Source organism: Megalops cyprinoides, chromosome 15, assembly GCF_013368585.1.
Source record: "Megalops cyprinoides isolate fMegCyp1 chromosome 15, fMegCyp1.pri, whole genome shotgun sequence".
NCBI classification, from domain to species: Eukaryota; Metazoa; Chordata; class Actinopteri; order Elopiformes; family Megalopidae; genus Megalops; species Megalops cyprinoides.
In genome coordinates, this window is record NC_050597.1 from 2,055,028 (window position 1) to 2,080,000 (window position 24,973).

Consider the following 24,973-nt stretch of genomic DNA (forward strand, 5'->3'; position numbering starts at 1 on the left):
CATTGAAGGTTTTTTTTTTTTTTTTTAAACCCTTAGAAGTTAACATTACACAGTTCTGAACCAAATGATAACTGCAATTTCTGGTTCATGTAACTGAGTTGTGTTTTTCCGCACTATAAAGATAGTTTATTAAATATCTTTTGAAGTGACATCACTGGACGACACATTTCTCCTCCTTCTTCGTCATTTTGCCTTTGTTTTGCTCCAGCGTTCTTTCCAGGTGCTCGTCTTCCTCTTCAGCCCTGTGGAGACAGAAGGCGACACTGGGATGCACGTACAGGGCAGCATGGCAGTGCACCCCAACTCCCCGGCCCCCCCCCCCGCCCCCCCCGAGGAACAGGCAGCGAGGCTCCCGGACGCCTCCTCCCACAGGACAGCATCCCTATCACACCCCCTATGCCTGGCCAGCTCCTGACCCCACCAGACGTCCTCGGACATCGTCCCCGTTTCGGCGAGGGTGGCGGCGGTACTCACTGCTTCTCCTGGGCATCCAGGTCTCGCACCAGTGCATCTCGCTTGTTCACCAGTATGACCAGCTCGTCCAGCAGCAGCTGCTCCCTGCGCTTCTGCGCCTCCGTCTTCTGCCAGTCTGCGGAGACAGAGGACACGCCCACACGGCACTCAGAGCGCGCAACGCCTTCGCCTCCTACACACACACACCTGGGATGAGACTGCACACCGAACACACCAACCCGGGGCTCACTGGGCACAGAGATATCTCACCCAGAGAAGAAGAAGAAGAAGAATACCTCAACAACCAACGTACCACTGCGCCACAGTGGAATATTCCTATATACACGGAAATTTTTCTCAATTCATGTCCCCATGGTTACACAGGTAAAAATGCTCGACACTGCCACTCTTTACAAAAACACCATTACTGTACGTAATAAGACATGTCTAATTGCTCCCGCGGAGCTTGGCAGTTAGATAAGAGATACACCGATGGGCAAACACTCTGGTAAATCTGTATCTACAGTGCAGCATGGACACGTACGATGAGCCCAGATGGAATCAGGCCCAAACGCTGTACCGGCTCCAACACTCAGCGCCCCTCTCTGCGAGCCTCGGAGGCCAGGAGAGGCCTGCTCTTCTGGGCTGAAACATCACTCCCAGACACACCATCACCAGAGCAGGGTTTCTCTAGCACACAATTACTGTAAACTCACAGACGATATGCAAATACCGAGATGGCTGTAGAGACAGGAAAAAAAAACTGTAAAAGAGCTGAGGAGAAAAGCAGGAAGAGACCGTACGGTGAACAGGAGCGTGACTTTATTTAGGCAGATGAACATTTCACAATAATTGATAACAAAGACCATGTCAGACGCCAGGCCAAATTGAGTTCAGTTTATTAAAAATAAATATTTCTCCTCTCATTCCATCAAACTGCAGCAGTTGGGTGGGTTTCACACTGGGCATGGTGTGCTTGTCCTCAAAGGTCTCCTCCTTCTCATTTAACCTCTGCCTTTGAAGTCAGGCACTGAGCGAAATTAACACACTTCCAATATTTGGCAAGTTATTTTTCCTTCCCAGCACCAAATTAAATTCCTTGGCGTTACATAATTACTCTTACAATGGCTAGCACTTAAAATATGCTCAAATGCTCCAAGCATTTTAAAAGGGGACAAATTAAGTAAAAATAATATTTCTTGTCAGCTGCAGCTTGGCAGTGCTAACTCGGTGACTGAGATGACTGACGTCAAGAGAAAAATAGACCTCAAGCACAACGAGGCTTTGGGATCTTGTCCTGACTTTTGAGGCCAGGAGGCCCCTCAAGGCAGCCCCCAGCAGCGGTTACCCCTCTCCAAACTACACTAGCTGCTTACCGAAGAAGAGCCACAAATCAAACTTCATCTGCCCTTGTGCTTTATCTTCCATGTCTACAGTTGCTCTGAACACCACGACCAAACACCAATCCCTACTCCAGAGAGAAGCTCACAGGCCTGCTGAGTAGAGGACGGAAACTTTTCCAGAGAGCCTCATATCCCTGCGAGAGTGAGGAAAAAAGCCCCCCCCCCCCCCCCTTTCTTTCTGTTTTTTTCCTTTTCCATGCACATCCAAGCTAAAAAGCCAAAGTTCTTCCCCAACCAGGCAGAGAGAGGGAGTCTGCCGCTGTCAGTCACGGCCCTGCCAGTCCCGCCCCCCTCATTAGGAAAGTAAACAATAAAAAGGAATGATGAGAGACATGGCAGAACAAATGAGAACCAGGAGGAGAAATCAGACACCAGCTTAAGAACCTACAACCACTCACAGAAGACGCCGCCTCCCCCAACACGCCCCCTCCCTCCCAGAAAAGGAGGAGGAGAAGGAGGAGGAAAAAAAAAAAAATCAGTGCAAAGAGTGTGTGCAATCCTTTTGGATTACTCGCCTCTCTCCCTTTCTCCACTGCCCTGGGCAATCACGTTAAAACTCACATGGTTGGTGCTTATTCAGATAACCCTAACAATGCACACCAATGGTAACCATGTGAGTCTCCACAAGCCACACAAGAATGCACCGGTTCAAATCCCCATGACCCCCCTCCAATGCAAAATTTATTCAAGAGCGCAAACTGCTCAGCAGCTTTATGAAAGCAAGTGGTTCTTCAGGGACTTCTGGTTAATATTTGCAAATTTAGAATGAGATGCAACTGCAGAGTAACACACAAACACTGCAGAACTCTGCGCCGTGCGTAAAAGAAGGCCGGCGAGAATATCTCTCATTTTGTTGCAGAGTTTTAAGAAGTAAAACTTTTTTTTTTTTTTGAGAATGGGTAGAAAAACCAGGGCATGAATACGTGATCTTATTTCACAAGATTTTCTACTCTGAGCAGTCGAACGCTTGCAAAGGCGGCAGTGAACAGAGGCCAAGCAGAACCACAAAACAGGGAGCAATGCAGAACATAAAGGAAATGAACCTTTCAGAGAGAAGAGAAAAAGGTTTGCAGCAAAGCGATTCTTTTAAAAGAAAAAAATACTTTAAATAATTCTGCGTAAGACTTGGGTTCCTCACTGAAAATATATAATCGGAGGGCCTTTGAAAGCACTTTTTGTATTTTCTTTTTTTGAAGGTGACTGCTATGTAACAATGCAGACAGGGCCTGTGAAAGGAGGGTTCACTTTTGAACACAGGGTTACCTGCTTAACAAAGCTGAGGGCAAGATCAGAGAGGGACGAAACTGTCTACATCACTCAGGCCGACGGAGAGAGAGAGCCTGCAGTCAACGAAGAGCTCCAAGGCATGAAGCACTGAGGATATAATTATGAAAAAGGCAGGAAAAGACAGATAAACGTCAGCGCTGAACATCTACTATGCACCCAAAGCTGCAGCTAAAATAACTAACAGCTGTGTGGCAAACTGTTGAACATAATTATGACTGACAATCTCGAAAGCCTAGTTTTACCCAACGCCGCAACTGCACACCGTCCGAACAACAATTCTTTCCATCTTTCTCCATCAAAGGAGGCCCTCAAAAACAGTGCCCCTGACTGTTAAACTACTGCCCTTCTGCCATAACACCAATACACAAAAATGTGTAAACCTCTGAAGCGTATGTCTCTTCTCTTTTGTGGAGCTGAACCAGCCTGCACATACCTATCTTTGTTGTGGTGCAAAACACAAATCACGTAAGGATACCAGTGAAGAATAAAGCAAAAATAAATAGAGTAACAATGAAAAATAGTATTTTTTTTTATTGGAGAGGGTACCTCATATTCACCTGAATCCACTTTGAGGTGATGTATTTTAACTTTCTGACAGGCATTAACAATGAAACGAAAATAAAAATATACACCCACTCTGACAGGACACTGAAGCCGGGTCCACACTTTCATGGAAATTAGGACTGTTTTTTTTGTGTCTGTGTGAAAATTGCAATGGGAATCACCATCATTCCTTATCTTTAGTTCCAGTCAACTAGCAGTCCTGAAAGAGAGTGCAACATCATCAGAGCTGGCCATTTGATAGGATTCTACAACTGCACCTAATCAATCTGTGGCACACCACAGCCCGGCTGTGTAACAAAGCTCAAATAGATTTACAAATGGGGTTGTTAGGGGATAAGCTCCTGCACAGGATTACCTATTGATTTTAAACATATAAAAAAAAAGCTTATCATATAAAACCGTAACTACAAAAAATGGGGGAAACCTATGCATAAATCCCTTTAAGAATGAAGCGCCCGCTTTCAGATACTCCGGTCAGTGTGTGAATGAAGTGAGGGGAAAGAAAGAGAGGAGAAAAATGCTGTGGAAAAAAAGGAGAGAGAGGAGGCAAAGGGATCAATTTAGGGGCAGAAAGTAACCCTGGTGTGCCGTGAAAGACCACCCTGGGCCACGGCTGCTTCTCCGGGATAATGTTAAACAGAGCGGAGCAAACACTGTGACCGCTGCAGGATCACTCCGACGCCGCGGCGGGCTTTGCTCGGGTATAAACTGAGAGGGGGATCCAGTGACCCCAACGCACCCAGGTCCCATCCCCCATCAGTTAGGCTTCCCCCCTTCCCCTGCCACTGCACTGCCTAAAACGCCTTAATATTACTGTAACACTAACAATTACCTAGCATTCACCCAGCCTGATTCTATGCTGAATCTATGTAGCTGGACAGTGGCTGCTATACATGTATCACCTGGCTGTAGTATGTTACAGAGAATAGTCCGAGAGTAATTGTGATTAACTGTCTGTCTGTAGCTTGCTTTTAAATTAATTTCCCTTCTGCTTGTTGCGGTCACTTTCAGTATTTTAAGATGGATCTTGAATGGGTGGCATGATATTGCCCGCACCTGAGCTTGCTAATTGCACATTTAGTTCAATTAAAGTCACACTGTATACGGGTGAAATAAAGGAAACACACAAAATAAAGTCAGCTGGATGAAAAATGCATTTAATTTACTCATTACCTATTCTCTAATAAAAAAAAAAATCTAGTTTCAAAAAAGAGTCAAAGAAACAAGTGACATGCAAATGTCATAATATGTATAAAATATAGCTTGTCATATAATTTTTCTACACACACACACACACCACACACACACACACCACACACACACACACCACACACACACCACACACACACCACACACACCACACACACACCACACACACACCACACACACACCACACACACACCACACACACACCACACACACCACACACACCTATTAGTATATTAGCTGGAGGGAAAGCCCAGGACTGCTCTACACTCACACACTCAGTAAGGTCAATCTCACCATCCAATCTATCTTATCCCATGAAGCTGTCAGCAGCTTCCCTGAAGGCACAGAGCAACCACCTCCCCCTTCCCTCCCCAACCCTTCCACGTTAAAGGCGAGGGGTGCCCACCTTTCCCCATCACACAGCGGGCTCCCAAAAACGCGTCAGGTAGCAGGTGGGAGAGGGCGGCACCCCCTGCACACCCCAGCGATGTGCGGAGATCAGATCCGCCCCCGATAAAGCACCCTGGCTCTCTGTCTGCGCGTCTGTCTGAGCACCTCTGGGGCCTGTCTCTCTCTGTCATCTGCTGGCCAAGCAAATCAGCAATTACCCATCGGTGCTGAGGCCCTGAATGGACCTGTTAGAGCACCAAATAAGAGCGCGATGCACACGCCTCCCACACCAGTGGCTCACAACTATCTGACTGCGGCAATAAAGGCCTGCCACTGAATGCCAAGTGCTTACCTTTAACAGAGAGGCAGGCCGATAAGTGGCAAGCTCAACAAGTTGAGGTGCAGCTGGTTAAAAGAAGCGTGCACGCTCGTGAAAACGTATGAAACACACACTCTCGGGGGAACGGGAGGGGGACCTGCACAGGGGCTGGGGTTTAGGCTACCTCTCCTTTCTTTTTTCCCCCTGACAAACTGCCAACATAATTTAAGCACCCATCAGCCCCATGTCAATCCTGAAGTGAGAGGAAAAAAATCAGAGCCTCTTGCATAGGTCACGTGCTCAGGAATGCAGCAGATTTAAAATGAACAGATGCACGGAACGCATAAATTCTATCCTTTACCTTGTGCTAATTTACATGAGAAGGAACAAATGTCCAATCTGACTGCTCTAAATGAGAACGAAAAAAAAATCTTTCAAATTAAGTCAATGTGACACAACTTTCTCCTGAACACAGTGTACGGGTGACATTTACAATTAGCATTTGAAATCATGAGCAAAACGCAGAATCAAATCAACGCTGTACAAGGCAGGAGATCAAGGATCAGGTGGGCAGATGCCTGATGGATGTAACAATAAAAAAAAGAAGAGATCTCCGTCTCTACTCGGCTGTGCGTGTCCCCCATCAGCCAAGTCGCCGAAACTAATTAGAATTGATTTATTATGGATCAGGTACCTTATCAGGTGCAGAAAGAAATTACCATGGCTAGCCATGGGGTTGAGAGGTCACCATCGAATAGCAAAATCAATTTGCATTGATTGTAAAAGGTTCATTTTGCAAAAGGGGACACAGTCAAAGGGATTAAACTTAAGCAGGCAACTTTGATACAACACAATGGGCTTGTTCCCTCCTCCGGCTTCAGCAGAAATGCTCAAAAGCAGCATCTGCCTTCTCTGATGCGTGCGCACAGCTAAAGATCTGCCATACATATGCAGCCTGATTCTGCACATAATGTACAATTAGATGCATTATACAATCCCCAAACGCATCCTTCAGATGTTTCAGATTTTAAACGTGTACACCATTTAAAATCAGGTGCTCAGTTTTATGACAGTACTAAGCATGTTCATTACGAACCAAATCATCCAAAATAATCATTTGGCACCTTATTTTAAGTGTTTAAATAAATCACAATATAAAAAAAAATGACAAATTGCCACTGAAAAGCATAGGCCCCTATATTTTTAAGTAGCAGATAGGGTTAGAGTCTGATAACAGGACAGCGCACAATCACAGCACTAAGTCAGACAGTCAGTATTCACTCCCACAGCCCCCCCCCCTTACCTTCAATCGCCAGCATTGCTCTCAGCTCCCGGTTCAGCAGCTCAAAGCGTCTCTCAAGATCATGTTCCTTTTCCCTGGGCAAGTTGTAAAAGTTCATCAATATGTTAATTACTAAATCATTAAACACTTAAAGAAACCTTTAATAAACATTGATTTAAGCACTTGCCACAACCTTTCCAGCTTCACATTAATCTACTGCAAATAAGTGATACACAAACCACAATGAAAGCCATTCGGATCTGCTTTAAAGGGGGGGGGGGGTGCCGATGAGGAAATTTAATTTCACTCCTTTCATATGTATTACAAGTGTGCTAATTTTCCCTGTAATAGAATTTGTCCTTCAGTGCCAATTTCCCCACAATGAAACGAGAGAAATCATAATCGCAGTTCTTTTAATTGACTACTTGAAAAGCTCTGTCCAGTGATAGAGAGCGATTCAAATATTGAAACATATCATTCAGTACAGCTATGCTGGGAAAGACTTTAAGAACAGCTTGCAGTGTGTGTGTAACTGGCACTTACTATCAGGTGGGAAATAATGCAATAATGTCATCAAAACAGCATAACGCCGTACATATTTAAATAAACATCCCAACAATTTTAATGAGCAGTTGTGCGGGGGGAAAAAAAGACATGTACAACAGCAGAATTTTCCTTGCTTCCAAATGTGAATGTTTCAGTGTTTTTTCTGGGGTGGTGTAATTATTTTAAAGACTCCTGTTGTCAGAGTTGAGAAGGGGAGAGGAACTCACAGCAGGGAGAGCTGGTTCTGTCTCCGGATCAGAGCGTTCTTCTTATTCACCAGCATGAACCACTCCTGCATCATGGCCTCTTCTTCTTCCTTATTATTCCCTGGAAGACGAGACAATTTCACCTTCTTTATTACCCTGTACATATACACACACACATACATATTCAGCTCTGCACAGTGTCGGTACAGTTTAGCAGGTTTAACTGCTGTAAGCTAGCAAATGTAGGAACACATTTGGAGACCTGTGAGTGTGCATGTGATTATTTATGTTTTCTGAGGAACTGTAGTAGCACTTCAGATATAACAGCAACCTTTTGGTTACTTAAGTGTAGCTCTGCCAACCACAATGTAAGCATGAGAACCAGAGACACAAACACACGCGGTCAATCAGAATCACTCTTCTGGGAAAGAGAATGTTGCTGGGGAAAGTTTCTCTGTTCATCTGTGCTTTAGAAATACCATACACACCCATGCACACACAGATGCTGTTGCTTTTCGGACTTTCCCCCACCTTTTCCACATAAGGTGAATAAATGAGATTATCTCAGCCTTCGTTTAAACACCTGAGATGGACACGCACGTTAGGATACTGGCCAGATGTGTGCTCAACGGCTAGATTTCAGCCACTTAACGAAACGGTGCCGCCGTCAGCAGCAGGGAAACCCGGATTACCGCGCGGGTACGAGCAAACGTACGGCTCCACGCAGGGCACGCGTGACTGTAAAAACAGAACTTAAAGATCCTTAAACACGGGTGAGAACGTATCGGGTAGATGGGGAATGTGGCACAGAAAGCAGCCGGAGAATCCAAGCCTTCCCCTGGGACAGGATGGCAGTGTCCCTGCAGAAAGCAGGAGAGGCAGACACACATATGGCCCACATTACAGCCCACAGAAAACAGCGTTAACAGGGGACATCAGCAATGCAGTGACACACTCATTTCCAGCGCCTTGCTGCTGTGGTTAATACTGCAGCCAACCGCAGGTTCTGAACAGAACTTTAAGGAAAAAAGTCAACTTTCAAGTCAAGGAATCCAGGCCTGAAAAAGAGCAGTAACTTTACAGAGTTCATTAAGCAGGTTCAAGGCAAAGGATGAAGTACAGACGACATTAGAAGGATTTCAGTCATACTTACAATTTTTTTTCTTCAGAAGGTTCTTTTAAGCTTATGTAATCACATCAGTGCACATTCTCAACATCTACCTTCGCATGAAAGGAAAACTGGCAATAACATTTGGAAGAGGAGAAAGACAGAGGCTGATAAAACTCAGGAGGTAGACTATCTGTCTCTGCAAAACCCAGAGATGTTTTGGGGTCACAGTGACTACAGCTTGGCTGAGCCAGTTCCAGGAGTGTTTGGGAGCCCCTCATTGGGGTGTCCACAGAGAGCAGAGTCAGAGAGGAAAAGCTGAACAACAAGGTCCAACATAAGCCATGCAAAGCACTCTAGTCCTTAAGATTTATCACACAAGTACATATTATTGCTGACCGCTACTCCTGTCTACAGCAATAAGGGACAGGGCTCGTAACCCAAAGACATTTGGTGGGATTCCCTGCTGGGGCACTGCTGTTGTGCCCTTAGGCGAGGTTCTTAACAGACAACAGCCTCAGTAAATATCCAGCTGTATAAACAGGTGACATGTACACGTTGTAAGCCATGCTGGTTGCTCTGGACAAGTGCACCTGCTAAGCTACTGAAATGTAACAGAAAATAAGGCACTGATGCACCACTTTAGTGCAAAACATCCCAAGAACCACAGCTCTAAAAGTGGATTACACCATGGCAACATACAAGCGGATTAAACATGAGTACAGCTTTATCAAAAAAATAGATTTGTTTGGGTGAAAATATCAGCCGAAATTCAGAGAATGAAACGGTTACGCCTGATGAGAGCAGGTTCTGCTTCCCTGCAGACTGTGGCTACCTGCGTTACTGCCAGCGGAGAGTGATCACACTGCCACGGTCATGCCCAGCCTGCAGCACCGGACTGCGCTCCATCACACCCCCTGCACCCACAGGCCTTACAGGAGCACACAGACACGGGCTGCTACACAACCAGGGCAGCACTGTACCAAACGCTGAACCTCACTGCTGCAGAAACTGTCTCCATGGTGCCTGCGGATGCATCACTACTACCTACAGGAAAGAAGTTAAACATTTTCCTATTTCAGGCTGAAACTTATCTCATTTATGACTCAGCTGTGCAAATACACTCCAGCCCACACGTATAGGCCTGGTTATTACACGCCTGCTAATCAATCAGAATCCATTATTTATCCAAGCCATATAGATGTGAAGAATGCAGATCACTGATGTGAAGCCTGACTGAATAAGACTACAGAGCAGATCAGCTACATCACACAGTGACTACAACCGTAACTCCTTCACGCCTGTAAGAGTGAGACATGAACACAGCGATGACTCAGCAGAAAGAGACTGTTAAGCTGCTCGGATGCTATGCAGGCTCTACACAGATTCACTGGTCTTTTAATTATCTGAATGGCTCGCCTCAGTCAGCCAGGACAGATGGGGAAGTTTAAGACAAAACCTACATGATCAGGAATGTTGATGTTTGACAGCTGATCCAGATACAGTGAAGATCAGTGAATCTGGGCTTAACACATAACTACTTCTCCACTACCCCATCCCAGCTGTCTCACTCTGGGCCCACCATCCTGAGATGGGAACCGTGATTACTGTGACGTATATTCCAAATTTACGCTGGTGATTGGCTGGGTTGTAGCAGTGCAGCGTTAGGGTGAATACAGTCCGACTGCTGCTGGGGATGCCGACGCGATGACGGAGCTTGAGTCCAAGCAAAGCAGTGCTGTATCATGCCTGGCAGTCAGTTTCACACGATGAATGTGAGGAATTACAGTGGATGTAGGTAAGTGAGTGTCACATTATATTAAAGTATGACCTTTTACAGCCCTTGGCCTGGGGGCCTTTCTGTGACTCCTGATTAATGTTAAAACAAACAGATCCACAGAGGGGGGGGGGGGGGGGGGGGGGACTTATGAAGATGTTCAGACACCATCTAAAAACACCTGGATTACAGTGTGGATTCTGGGGTTTTTACCACAGATTCTGCAACCACCCCGGCTGCTTCATATGCTTTAAAAGATGTGCACTCTTTAGTTACAGAGATGTTCTCCCAAAATTTGTGGAAATATTCATCCAAATCAATATGATGCAACACGAAACAGCCATAAAAATAGAAACCCACAACAGTATAATTTTAATAGGACCAGGCAGTTGAAACACAGTTTTCCATGCATGTCTGTGAGAGTATCTGAGAGCGTTTGCATGAACTCACTGACCTGCCCAGGTTGCAGTGAACACACATGCAAAACTGTGCCACTTAGCAAAAACATGCCTTCTGCAAATCTCTGCCACAACTCTGGCCGACTGGAGAGCCGTCATGCTCGTGTGAACCTCTCTTCTCTTCTGGGCCTTTCTCTTTGCTTTTTTTGGATTAAGCAAGCAGTGCGAGATGAAAGTTTGTAATATCACAGGAGGTCACAGATGCCTTAGGCCAAACACATTCCTTAATCAATCATATTTCACACACAACACCCACATTAACTAAACTCAAACAGAGTACTCTCTCATTCTATCTCTCTCTGTCTACATGTGTGTGAGTGTGTATTATGATATAAATTATAACAACAACATTAAACATGGATTCAAATTTCTGAAAAAAACACTGGGGAAAATCTATAAAACAAAACCAGAGGCTGAAAGTTGTTCACACTGACGCTGCGAGTTCTCCTCTGAGTTTTGGCCCACGCCCGTACTGTATGTACCCGTTTCACCATGTGCACTGGCGAGCTGAGGGCACACTGATGTCACTGAGCGCCCATGTGACTCTGATGCGGATCATGTGACTCTGACGCGGATCATGTGACAGCAGTGTGACAGACACTGATCTCCGGGCAGTGGCAGGAGCGGTCACAGCAGGGGGCGGCGGGGGAGTGGGGGGGCCTGTCACTCAGGGCAGAAAGGGGGAATTGTTCTGCGGGGGCAGTCCTCCTCATATGAGGAGCGGCCAGACTCATGTAATATTATTAATACGGGCCGGATTTAGGAATTGGTGCCGGATTACGGTAGTCAGCTGCTAAAAAGCACGACTCGCAGGGGATAGACACTGTTGTGACAGGCCTCTGTTACTGCACAGTCAAATAAAACACGTGGACACTAATGGTAATCCTAAACTTCACTGTGCACAAATGAGGGGGAAAAAAATTAGGATTAAAGATGCATCCCAGAATGCAACCTAACTGGTTCATGCCCCTGTCTCATAGGCTGGAGCAGAGTGCTTAAAGCTCCCAACAAATGCTTGTGTCACGCCACTCAAACACCAGCTCTACGCCTTGAACAGTAACCTGTGTTCATTTATGACCCAAGGCTAAAACACTGAAGTGACATACCATTCCGGAACTCCATTTACAGGGTGCAGGAAAATACAATACGCACCTTAACTTTAGACAAGAAAATAAGTGGACATTCTCCTTCTCTCCTCAGCTACTGGTTGATATGAAGCTGATTTTTTTTCTTGTTTATGGGGCTTGTAAAACAGCCATGCATCTTTTATTTCATACTACAAATTGAATATGTCAGGTCTTTTAGATGCATTTTCACCTTCCTGGCAGTTGAAAGCATGAGTATCATTCTGTACTGTCTGAAAGGTGTTTTGCTGGAGTGGGGGAGCCTCAGCCCTTTCAAGTGCATTATCAACACGAGATGAGAAATACTATCATGAGTTAAGCGTCTGACCTTTGGATTTGGGAAACATCCATTCCCTGAAAACAATAGAGTACCCTCCCGGAGGAGGAATTATCCCCTCCGGAGGCTAATTACAGATTCATTTTGAACAAGCTTCAAACCTTTACAGCTTCCTGGCACACCGCTGCTGCACAGACAAGAAACACTTCACATATAAAACAGGGCACATTTTACTATTAAAAATATTTATGGCATATTAATATTTGTCAATTTTCACAATTTTCTTTGTTCTTTTTTCCATTTTGGAGACACCAACTGTACTAGAGTAAGAAACTCGTGCTGCAGGCCCACCTCTTGGCCTCTTTACTCTGAGTTGAAGCAACTGCAATTCTCTAATACACTGTCCCACAGCCAACAGCTTTTTCTCCATGTTTCATATCCCATAATGCACCATGGTAAAGTGAATAATGATTGGTGGATAAAGGCCTCTCCACTGATGTCACCTGAGTGACTCGCCAGCACCTCATTAGCCATCAGAGGGTTCAGGTAGACCCTGCCTGAAACCCGCCCTATCCTGGTGGTATGAAGCTAACTGTGTCCCCCCGGTATGGACACCTGGTTACTGTCTGCTTCCAAGACCGCTCTGACTTGAACCCGTGTCCGAACTGTAAATCTCACTAGTGTGAAAGTTTCAGTTGTGTAGTGCTACAGATAACCAAACGCACCTTTTCAGACTACATTCAAAAGTGTCTGTAACAGGACACTGGTGAGGGATCAAATCCTTAAGATTGCATTGCCAGTCAGGCCACATAGAAATATTCCTGAATCAACATTAGGAGAAACACATTATGAATCATCAAGGATCACAGGAGACTGTCTGTTTAACACATTCCACATTTCAACATGCTCATCCTGTTCTCAGTAACCATGGTATTACAGACATGAAAACAGAGTCTGAAATAAACAGCCACAGGCTAAACAGAGAGATTTACGTGATGAAATTGTGCAACAAAATGAACAGAATTATATTAAATGGGTCTAGATTCAAACAAGCAGCAACACCTGAGGTGTGTTCCTCTCAAATTCACTTCCCCACTGAGAGGCAGACCACTGCGCTGGACACTGTAAGCTTCAAGAACCTCAAAGCATGTCACTGTGAAAGGGGGTGGCTGACCTCAACCGCCACCAATGTGTAATATCTGCCTAGGTACTGCATGGCAGCCATTTTGTGGAGAGGGAGGGAATTATGTATCCAATTCAGCCGGGGGGATTAGAGGGCCAGATCCAAAGGGCCTGACTGGGAATTTAGCCAGGACGCCAGGGAACCCCCTACTTTTTGCAACAAGTGCCAAGTAATCTTTAATGAGCACATTGTGGCAGGACCTCAGTTCAACGTCTCATCCAAAAAACGCCACCTCGTATAGCACAGGGTGCCCATCACTGCACCGAGGCACTAGCCTCCAGTTTGGTCCACTTCTCTGCCAGTTCCACTTACCAGTGCAGTCTATGGTGACGTCCCACTGCAATAATCTCACATTCTGTCTTATGCGTATTTAAATGAAGTATTAAGTAGCACAGGAGTATATTTAAATGGACAAATCACAAGACAACAGCCATGCAACAAGTCAGGCCCCTCCAGTCATGGTTAATAACAGTTAATATGTACTAGTACTAGTAAATATTATTTACAAAGTTCAAATGACCCAGCCACAATGAGAATACCATAAGCATCACCTCCACTTCTGGGCTTTTCTGACAACCTTTGCTGTAAATTCCATCAACACCAGTGGCCTTTTCCCTTATCTACCCAGGCAAAATTACTATTGCTGTACTTTACACATTTTCCATTATTACCATTTCAATGCAAATTAATTGTGTATAACTGATTACTCAGGAATACAGCTGTAAATAATGAGTCTCGGTGCCACAGTGATAGTGGGACATGGCTGCCTAGCTCTGTCTGCTGACCATGGAGGATGAAATCTGAACAGAGACCAAGTGCAGCAGCGGTCGGAGGAGGGCATCCCTATCCCATAAGCCCATGGGGTAGCAGGTCCACCCAGCCCAGCCTGCCTCAACAGCCAAACAAGATTACCACAGCCACATTATAAACCAGACAGGGACAAAGAAAACCAAACCTGAAACCAAAACCCAAGCCTGATGTTTTTCCCCTTGCGTCTTTTACAGAACTTAGATCTTTAAACACACAATCATATACATCTGATTTATACACTAGGAAATAGGACCGGTTTCTCCTTGTTCAAAATACATATACGAATGAGTACACGAAAAAACAGAGAACCTACAGACATTTGTTGTCAAATAATAAATTCAATAATAATCATCCATTCTATAATAATCACACTGCATTACACTCTCTCTATATAAAATAACACAGTTATACACAATATAAAAACTATACATAAAAAGACCAATAGGACAGCAGTTCTCACAATATGTAAAAATATTTTTAATTAATACTCTTATGTTAGATCATTTAATATTCATCTTAAAGTGAAGCACAACTATATCAAATGCACAAATTCATGTTTGTAATTCCATGGTAGGTAACTTCCATGTTCCAAACGCCACCATTTTTACTATTTTTAATTTTAACCAATTTCACGTCATATATAAATACCTTACATAATATCTTAAACATCTCACAGCTCTTGAGCACCTGTATACAAACACTTTAATTTACACCATTTGTATATCTGAACCTGGCCTGGAGATGTGGTCGGGATCATTAAGCTTTCTTCTATGGAAGTTCGTATTTCTTCATACATTTCTGTCTTCTATCTAGCTAACAGTGTGTGCACTTACCTTTTAAAAGTTACCTACAGTGCAGCCTTCTGTTTTACGGTCAAAATTATCTGCTTGTTGCTACCAAAGATTAAATATCCATAATTTTGTGACAAGCTGATTTTTCTGCTGTTTTTTAGTTATTTGAAAAACAATTTCTAGGATTACTTCACACTTTGTAAAGCTCCAACACTACAAAATGCTTGCAGAGAGTGGAACTAGAAGACTATCTGTTTCATGACGTTTTCTTTTCATATTTGTTTTAGATAAAAATCTTCAAATGACGCTATGAGAGGGGAACCATTACAAATGAATCCAGCTTTTAATAAATCCAGCTAAGACCTGGGTTTCTTTACGCTGAAACAAGGGGGGGTGTGGGAGGGGAGGGGGGAGACGAGAAAGAGAAAAGGGAAAAGAAAAGAAATATATTAAACCCTGTGATCACAGCAAGCTTTTCTCATTTCTTATCCAACCATTTTCTGTTTAATCCAATACCCAGTAATCCAATTTGTCTATCTGAGTTTTAAGGGGGCAGATCTCAACTTCTCCGTGGCTAAGTCACTTTTTGAACATTGAATTTATTTTAAGAGGAGCGATGCATGCCTGTTTCATTTTGTCCTTCCAACTCTTGTTTCCTTACTCTTAATGTTGTCAGGGGGTAAAAAAAAAGAGAGAAAGAAAAAAAGAACAAGATGAACATTGTTTCCTGTGATTAAGTAAGAGCTCATTAAAGACCTGTCACCGCTTCACTCTGAATATGCATGAAGCACATAATCAGATCTGGTACTGTCACTAGAGCAGAATATGGTAAGCACAAAGGATTGATTTAATTACTTGGAGTGGGTCTGCAGTGTGGAGCGGGCTTGTTAGCAGGGAATGAAAAGCAGCCTCTAGCCTTGCTCCGTTCGGAAGAAAGGTAGTTTAGCTTTTGTCACAATACCTAATCTCAGGATAAAGCAGCCGTCTTTGTACTTGAAGGGGCCGTCACTAGTTGCAAAATGGATGGAACACATTTTCTCTTGTTTAAGTCAACCTGGTTAACCGCTAACCTCTCATTCTTCTCCCTCCTTGTTGGCATTCAGACACTCTTCTCCAATCACGCAGGAAGAAAGAGACGAGTGAGACTCCGTTTTCGCATGGACAATAGCAGCCATTTCTCCATCCTTTTGATTTTTTGTTTTAGAAAAAAAATCCCTTGATAAAAACAGCGTTTTAGGAATTAAAATCGACCATTTTAAGATTAACATAAAACAGTAAAGATCATTCTGGATATTTGTGTAATGAGATTAACACGGGTTTTTAAGAAAAAGAACTTCATTGCGACCTTATTTTAACTTTAATGCCACTACTGTTGGCATATTTCTGTTCAGGTTAAGTGCTGATGTGGAGTTTTGGAGGTGTGGGGGATGAACAAGGCAGATACACAGCAGATTAATTTGTATTGCTGTATTAATTCATCACAGGAAATGTCTTTTCCAATTCACAGTAAATAAACAGCCTTTTATATTCTTTCCACAAGTCAAAGAGTGGTCAAAACAAAGAAAGAAAAACAAGCCACACAATCTTACTTGGGTGACCAACACAACACAACACGAAATGCAATAATAAAAGTATCAAAAGGGATTCGGTGGGCCTGGGCTCCTGAAGTCAGTTATCGCCGAGTGCCTTTTTAACATCTTACAAAGCGAGGGAATTCATATTCACAGTGTTAAGCTGCGGAGAGAGACTCGGAACTGAGAGGGAACCAAATCCGCAGATGCTCTTTAAACGGGAGCAAAGCCGAGGCTCCTCTCTCACGGTTATCCCCCGATCCTTTGGCGTAATTGTTTGAACGTGTGTTCTGTGAGAACGCACCGCCGTTACCCGCCAAAAGATCACTCTCCTTAATGCCTTCCCTCATCCCTTCCCCTGCGCACAACACAAACACCCATCGGCAAACACCTCTGCCCCAGAGCCAACAGGGACGACACCTCTCACTTCATAACCAGAACAAGGGGAGGGGGGGAGAGCAAATACCATCCAGATAATAGATTTTCTTTTTAAGCCCCAAATATTCATTTCATCCCACCTAGCCTGATTCTGGACGGCTCTCTGCCCGTGCGCTCCTGCAGACGAGTCTTTAAGCAGCGCTTTACAGAGGAATTAAAAGAGAATGAGACTGCAACCGAGAAATCCACGATCAAAAACGGGCTGGGGAAAATGCGTGCCAAAAAATAAAACGGGAAAGAGATTTGTTTTTGTCTCGCTGACTATCACCGCATCAAACAAACCATACCCTCCTCACAAAAAAAAAAAAAAAAAAAAAAAAACCTCATCAACCTCCCTTCCATCAAATCAATAAACATTATCACAGACTGACAGACTGTCAGGCAGCTGGAGTCACTTCTCTGTTTCTCCCATCTAAGACCAGCCCGTCCGCTATCTCCGCCTGGGCTCTGAGGCAGGCATGGATGCTGACAGCTTTACATTAGAAACACAACAAAACCACAGGCTCCATGACAAAACAGAGGGATATGCAGAGATGATGGGAAAGCAGAGAGGCATGGCTGAAAGGAGAGAGACACAGCAAACGGTCATTTTTTATGAAAGATTTCTCTCCTGACGTTGAAGAGTCCCTTTTTAATGTCCCTGCAATGGAGTTCAGTGGTGTATCAGTGTGTAATTAGTACTCCTGACCCTGCAGTAGAATGCTGCTGACCGAATGGCTTTAGACAGAAACTGAAAGCTTTAAAGCAGGCAAACCAGAAACTCATATCATAACTGCTCTAAATCACCCTTCCTAAAAACAGAATTGTAGTATTTCTCAATTATCTAGTCCTCTCAGTTTAGAAAATAAAGTAAAAATAATCAATTGTTTATAACGGTCACAAAAATTGGGAAATTTGATATGAGCTTGTACAAAACACTACAACAATCACCTCGAACAAACCACGTGTTTGTTTCCGTCTTGCATTTTTACCAATTTCCACCACACGCAACACGTCAAAGCAAAAACGGGGAGGCAAAACATTTCTGTCAGCTTTTATCACCGTTAAACAAATCTATACAACATTCTGAACTGTCTTCATTATGCAACGCGTGAAAACTTGTCATCTGTGTAAGTGGCTCTGAGTCGACTAGGAAACTGAATGCAATGTAATGTTTTGGTGGGAACACTAAAACAGACAGGCCTTTATATCACACCATTTTGCTGTGTGGCGAAAAACTGCTACTGTCCTATTTATTTTTTTCTAAACTATTATGATTAACATTACGTTTATTAATGATTTCTTGGCCCCCCACACATTCGGCTGGCTTTGGCCGTGTTGAACTCGCCGGCAGAATCGAGACTCTTTAGAAAAAGCAGAACACTTCAGGTAATTAATACTGCAAGAGGGGCAGAGGAGAGATCAGCGAAGAAAGATCACCTGGTAAAGTCCTAAAAGGTGTTTCATTAAAAGGCTTTTACCATACAAGGACAGACAATGCGGAGAAACCGTATTTTAGTACTTATACTCAACAGGCTCTCCAAGGCCCGGCTCTGATGAGAACAGAAACCTATCCCAGTTAATAATCTTGTAACAAAAGCTAAAAGACATCATCCTATTAACTAGTGATCTCCAGCGCTAATGCGAGGTACTTCCCGGTGCCTTTTATAGAGAACAGTGCTATTAAAAGGGGTCTAAACAGCCAGCAGGACCCTCGCCTCCTTTCACCTTTTATCTCTGTCTCTTGTTTGGGACCCTTCAAGAGGGCGGCATGAGGTGTCAGTGATATCATACAGCGCAGCAAAATTCGTCACAAAAGTGTCTGCTTTGGCGTATTACATGATGTACTGTAATATTCCAGAAATCGCGTTATGGTCATGAAGTCACATTCATGTGGCATTTACTGATCTATTACTTTTTGGTCCTTGTAAATCACTATTTTGTGGGGGGGGGGGGGGGGGGGAGTTGGTAGTGCCCGCCCCCCCAACCCCCTGTTGCACTTTTAATTTTTTTCCCTTTTTTTTTTAGACTCAGGGAATATTTAATGAGCAAGCTGACTGAAAAGCTCCAAGTCCCCGACACAAAAAGCGTTCGAAATTCTCATTTAGTTGTCTTTATTTTGCTAGCGCCATGTGGTCCTTGAAGATGTTAAAAACACGGGAAGCAGTGGAAAGATCAGAGCAGGCTCATTAGCATTGGGACAAAATTGGAGTGGCCGAGATGTATAGCGGGCCTACTCTGCCGGCCCTGTGAAAGCCGGCGGTGGTAATCTCTCCGTTTCATTGTGCTTTTGTCTTTTCCCTGTGTTTTCAGCGCAGCAGGGCATTCGCTAGCCCCAGGTTGCAGAAGAGAATTGTGGGAAAAAAAATCTTAGAAAAAAAAAAAGGGGGATAAAAAAAAACCCAACATCACTGCCTTGTTGCGTTTAGACCACGGCCTGCGGACCAACTTCGCAAGGTAGTTCGCCTTTCCCTGTTCCCTTTCACTCATTTTCGTGTCGATTTTCTCATTTTTCCTCCGTGACCCTTTTCTAAATGCGGCTTTTACAGAGACTACCTGCAGTCTGAGGATGCATTCAAACCGCCACCCAGCACTAAAGTTTCAAAAAGTTTCCTGAACAAACAGAATGGATATTACCAGAAATGGTTAGGCACTTCCAATTCAAGCAAAATAAATGAAGAATGAAGACAGACCATAAATGGTATGGGAGTCTGAACAAGCCTTATTCAAGCAGAGTTGATCTGTCAAATAAACCTCTGCATGGCTATAAAAGATCAGGGCAAGCTAAATCAATACCAAAAATTGTATATTATATATATATATATGAGAAACAGCCTGCTTTGATGAAGCAAAAGGCTACATAAATGGCCTCCATCCCCCGTCAACCTTTCCAAGCTGGAGTGAAACGGATAAAGGTCTCGCTGGACGGGTTTATCTGCTAAATCCTTGTGGTTGGCCTGCTATCTTGGATGATGACCCCGAAGAATGTCAACAGCTAATTTCCCAGAGAGCTGGAAGGAGTCACCATGCAAGCCATAATCTGCCGCTCCTCAAAAGCCCCATTTCAAACACTGAATTTCACAAGCTGTTTAACTACATTCCGGCCAATCACCGCCTGTTCCGCCAATACTTTGCATTTGCGCACACCTCTGACTGAACAGTGTTTTTTTCTATTCTTTAATGTTACCGTCTGTAAAAAATACCCATAAATGCATTGTCTGCATTATTTTTAAGAGAATCTAACTGGAAAAAACAGCAATATAATTGAAAAAGTGTTTAAAAAAAAACTGAATTCATCCTACTGTGGTCTAAAATACTATAGTATAAAATATAGAAGAACCCAAAACTGTTACGCATCAAAAATTCATAAGGGAAAGACGAGAGAAGCAGCACATTGTTTGTATTATTTGTGTAAAATTCCATCATTAGTGTTGATCAGTTTCCTTGCAGAAAGTTTCCTTTTGAAGGTCATGCCATCTTGAACGCTAAAATCCAGGATTTTTCCAGTTCCTGTGTTTTTACAGACCATTTTATATTTTCAGATTATTTTAATTGGAAATTCTACGTGGCTGCTTGTTTGACAGAGCAAGGAAAAAAACCTTGTCTCCAAAACACAAGACGTTGCTGCTCCGTATGCAACCAAAAAAAAAAAACAGCCTAAAAAAAGGAAATTCGTTGGACATTTGTCTGCAGGAAAAAAATGGTAAAAATTGAAATACAGCATTATTTTGATTCCTTGCTTGCATTTTATCATTGTTTCCATCAAGGGGAAAAAGGAAAAAATGCTAATTCCTGCCTCTGCTTCTCCAGTACTGGTAAGGCAGGCTGTCCGCACTCTGCTGACTCCCAACCTGCTCAGCACCAGATGTTGCAGAAATGACCAACAATTGGCCCAACAATAGAGGGGGGTGGGGAGGCTTCGAATAAATTAATGACTGATTTTTCCAGCTTTGATGGAATTAAGTGCACTCCTTTTCTCAATGTGCCATGTGAACGTCCTAGCGTTAAACGTTTTTCTCTCTACCCCCCAATCCCAACCCCCCCTTCTTTTTTTTTTCTGACAAGTAAGGCCACCCAGCTGAAAGCAACTGATGCAAAACTCAGGGGTAATCCCTGTTTATCTCAGCTCCGTGGTTAGTCTTAACACAGCCCCCATTATCTGACGGATTTAGGCAAACTTTCATTTATTGGTTGGCCTTTTTTTCTCCCTCCTTTTTCAACTTTGGTGCCTATATTGAGGATCCCCGAGCTCTATTCCAATGTAAATAGATTTGCATAATACTACAATGCGTCTTGCCAGGGTCCTGATTAGTCATCAGTAGGGAAGGCTGCAGAGACCTGGGGGTCCTCAGACACAGATGTATATGTAAAAACGTGGCTTCTAGTGCTGAAGACTCAGCTGTGGCATATGTGTCTATGCAGGCCAGAGACCCTCTTCCTCTTCCTCTCTCACCCCCTCTCTGCAGCCAAACAAATATTCTCACAGGACTCTGCACACCCCTCTTCTCTCTTTCCCTCACAACTCCCAGAGCCTGTAGCCTGTTCTTTAGCTGGTTAAACTCTGTCTTCACACGCTACATAATTCAAACCTGAGGGCTGTCCATAAGCTTTATCTGAATGACCCCTGTTGAGTAAAAGAGTGAAATCAACAGCTCTGTTAAAGTCAGAGGTGGTAACATCAGTGATGCTGACTGCAGAAAGAGAGTCAGAGCGGGTGGTAATGAGGCGTATAGTCTACAGGCTGTTTGGGCCTTTGCACAGAACTCACTTTTGGACCCATCTGTGCATTGGTCTTCAGCACTCATGAAGCGCCACGCTACACACTGAACCCTGAGGCACACGGATGCCAGGACAAGTTTCCCAGTTGCAGACTGCAGTCTGAATCCAAGGGCATAATGGTCTGACACACTGAATCCTACACGCTATGCATCTCCCCCTCTTAGGAACCTGAAATTAACTGCACCAGAACTCCCACCTCTAAGTTTGAAACTGTGGATAAACACCAAGCTGTAGTTTTGAGGAACTTCTTCAGGCCTTGTTGTGACCTTCTGCAAAACTCTACCATATTGTGAGAAACTCCTAAATGCCTCTCCACGAACCGGTTTATCTCAACACTCTATTAGGCAAAAATACGTATTAGTAAAATAAGGCTCAGTTCCCCTGAGCCGCTCTTTATCACGTAGTTAGTCCTGTCTTCATGCAAACAAACACCAATGTGTCAATGTATGAAACACAGGCAAGTGGGAGGGACAACGCCCTAGAGGCGGAGCATACGGGAAACAGACACAGGCGAATACACACTGAGATCAGACGCTAAATCTCATCACCTGGACACAGACTAAATGAGAATTACAAAGAGGAAAGACTGTATTAGAGTCTGACAAACACTGTCTACAGATTTCTGACAGTACTTCCTGTATTTATGATTTTTTTTCCATCTCTAATTAAAGGCTTTAAATGAACACACACACACACATCCTTGAATATATAAGTGCAAAATATTTTTAGTACTTTTGTAAGGATGTCTATTCCTCCATTTATTTTACAAAGAACAAATCCACCACTGAGGCTTTTTTTGAGTCAAAAGAGAATGACTGAGTGGAGCTTTTGAAGTTGTCATGGTTTATGCAGATTCTCCCTGAATCAGTGACACTGGTGTGCAGTGAAGAAGGCCAGACACATGCCCACTTCATATTCCAAAGCAACGGGAAAGAGTTTCACAGAGAGAGGGAGATAGGGCAGAGAGACGGCAAAAGAGGAAAGAAGAAGAAGGAAAAAAAAACAGCACAAGTCAGCTACAATGGGGGGTGCCAGAGTCTGTTGACAGTCCCAATTTTCTTTGCATAATTGTCCCCTCCCCCCCCATTAGTGGTGTGTGGGAGGCTCCCCAGGCCTTGTGTTAGAACAAATTTGAGCAGTGTCATATTGCATGCATTTCAAGAAGGCCAACACGGTTATCAATGCATTTGCTTAATGAATTAATCTGATGGAGCAACGGTTGCGCTAACACCATTAGCTTTTGCCAAGCAGCTGGATGGGGGATTACGAGGGTGTGTTGTGTTTTTTTCCTGCCCTCTTTTAGTTCGTCTAAGGACAGCTGTGAATGTGTCCTCCTCTTCCTGCAAACAAAACGGGTTCCTTCAGTTTTTTCCTTTAACTTTCGAAAATCCTGCATGAGCACCACTTGAAAACAAAACAAAAAAAAACCCCCGAAATGCTTATGTTTAAATTGATACGAATTGATCCATTTTTTTCCAAATGTTTTCCCAAAATTGATTTTAAAATGAATTTGCTTTATTGCAAACTTATTGCAAATCTAATGCAAAAGCGCTAAGCAGATGTATGAGTCAAAACAGATGAACTGAGTGGGAAACGAACAGCTATTTAAACGGCAGATAGCTATCTCAGGAAGCGAATGCCACCATTATCATCAAACCCCATCATTACCCTTAATTGGCAAGTTTGTCTCAATCAGCTGTCATTTGAATAGGTCTGTTAATTGGCTGCACAGCTAAAATTCAATTATGTCACCAGGACACTATTTGCAAACTAAATAACAATCAATTATGCTAAAGTTCCCTATGCCTATCCTCTTTATCCCATATTCTTTAAGAATAATCTTGAAACACACAGGGTTCAACTGAGAGGAAAATCAATCAATCCACTGAAATAAAATTATATCAGTAAACTATGCTTTTGATCATCAGCAGTGTTAACTTTTATGTATATATGTAAAATACACCTGTATGTCTGTACATACATAAACACACATGCATGCACAAGCACAGCATTCCCTGATAATGTCCTCTTCATGTACACCAACCCAAAAGAACAATAGCTAAAAGCTTGTCTTGCTGCGAAGCTAAATGCATTTTAATGAGGCATCCATTTATCTCTTGCAAAAAGGCAAAACTTCACCTTCACTACAACTTAGTCACTCCTCCAAAAAAAATAAAAAACTAAATTTGGAAGAGTAACAACAAACCATGATAGTGCTGAGTTTCTACGAAGGGCCAAAAGCAACCATATTTTTCTGAAAAATGTGAGCACATAATTTGCCTCTCTGCCTATAAAAAATAACCCAATTCTCCTCTGTATGGATTTGTTACATTGCACACGTTTTTTTTTTTACTACGTTTTGGGCTGGTTTTTGTTGTCACGGCGGTGGATGAAAGGAATGCTCAGACCGCGGGATGGTTCAATAAAAGGCAGATTATTATAAGCACCGTCATTGTCCGCTTCTGAAACGTTAACAGGGCAGATGACTAGCGGTCGCCAGTCTGCATGTACAAGCATTTAACTTCCATCCACAATTTCGGGAACGACGGGAGGAAGGAGGAATGTGGGGGGGAGGGGGAGCGGAAACAAAACAACCGAAATAAAAAAAAATCACCACGAGCTGCTCGTAATTTCGGTTTAGTTATAAAAAATATAAATTACACGTCTCTAAACGCGGTGCCTATCTCACACCACCAACACAAACCCCCCCTCCCCCCCCACAGCCTCACTCTATCCAGCCAATACGTTTTATCTTAAGATTTTCAGACAATGCCTGGAGGATCCCGCCCGCTAATCTTCCCAAAAATCCCCTTTCATCCAACTGTTAAAGAATGTTTGAAAGGCTGACACCGAAAAAAGGAAAAAAAAACAAGAGAAACCACTGCACATCTGGGATACTGGGTTTGGTTGGGGTGGGGTGAGGTGTTCACAAGTGAACTAATTAAATTGTTTTGCTTCCCAAACATACAACAGATCCCTCTATCAACAACCCCCTACTACATTTTAGTTGGGGGGTGTA

The 24,973-nt window shown here is 43.5% G+C and overlaps 1 protein-coding gene across 4 annotated transcripts in view; it reads right to left on the minus strand.

Annotated features, from left to right (window-relative positions):
• Positions 1-112: 112 nt before the first annotated feature.
• ehbp1 (EH domain binding protein 1) overlaps positions 113-24,973 on the minus strand; it is a 131,026-nt gene continuing 106,165 nt past the window's right edge. For all 4 annotated transcript variants that reach the window (XM_036546482.1, XM_036546481.1, XM_036546479.1 and 1 more), the window contains 4 exons: positions 7,681-7,780; positions 6,929-7,002; positions 475-589; positions 113-242 (listed from right to left, as the gene is read on the minus strand). In XM_036546482.1, coding sequence (XP_036402375.1) covers positions 152-242; positions 475-589; positions 6,929-7,002; positions 7,681-7,780 — 380 coding nt within the window. In that variant the 3' untranslated portion in view covers positions 113-151. The remainder of the gene's footprint in view (positions 243-474; positions 590-6,928; positions 7,003-7,680; positions 7,781-24,973) is intronic.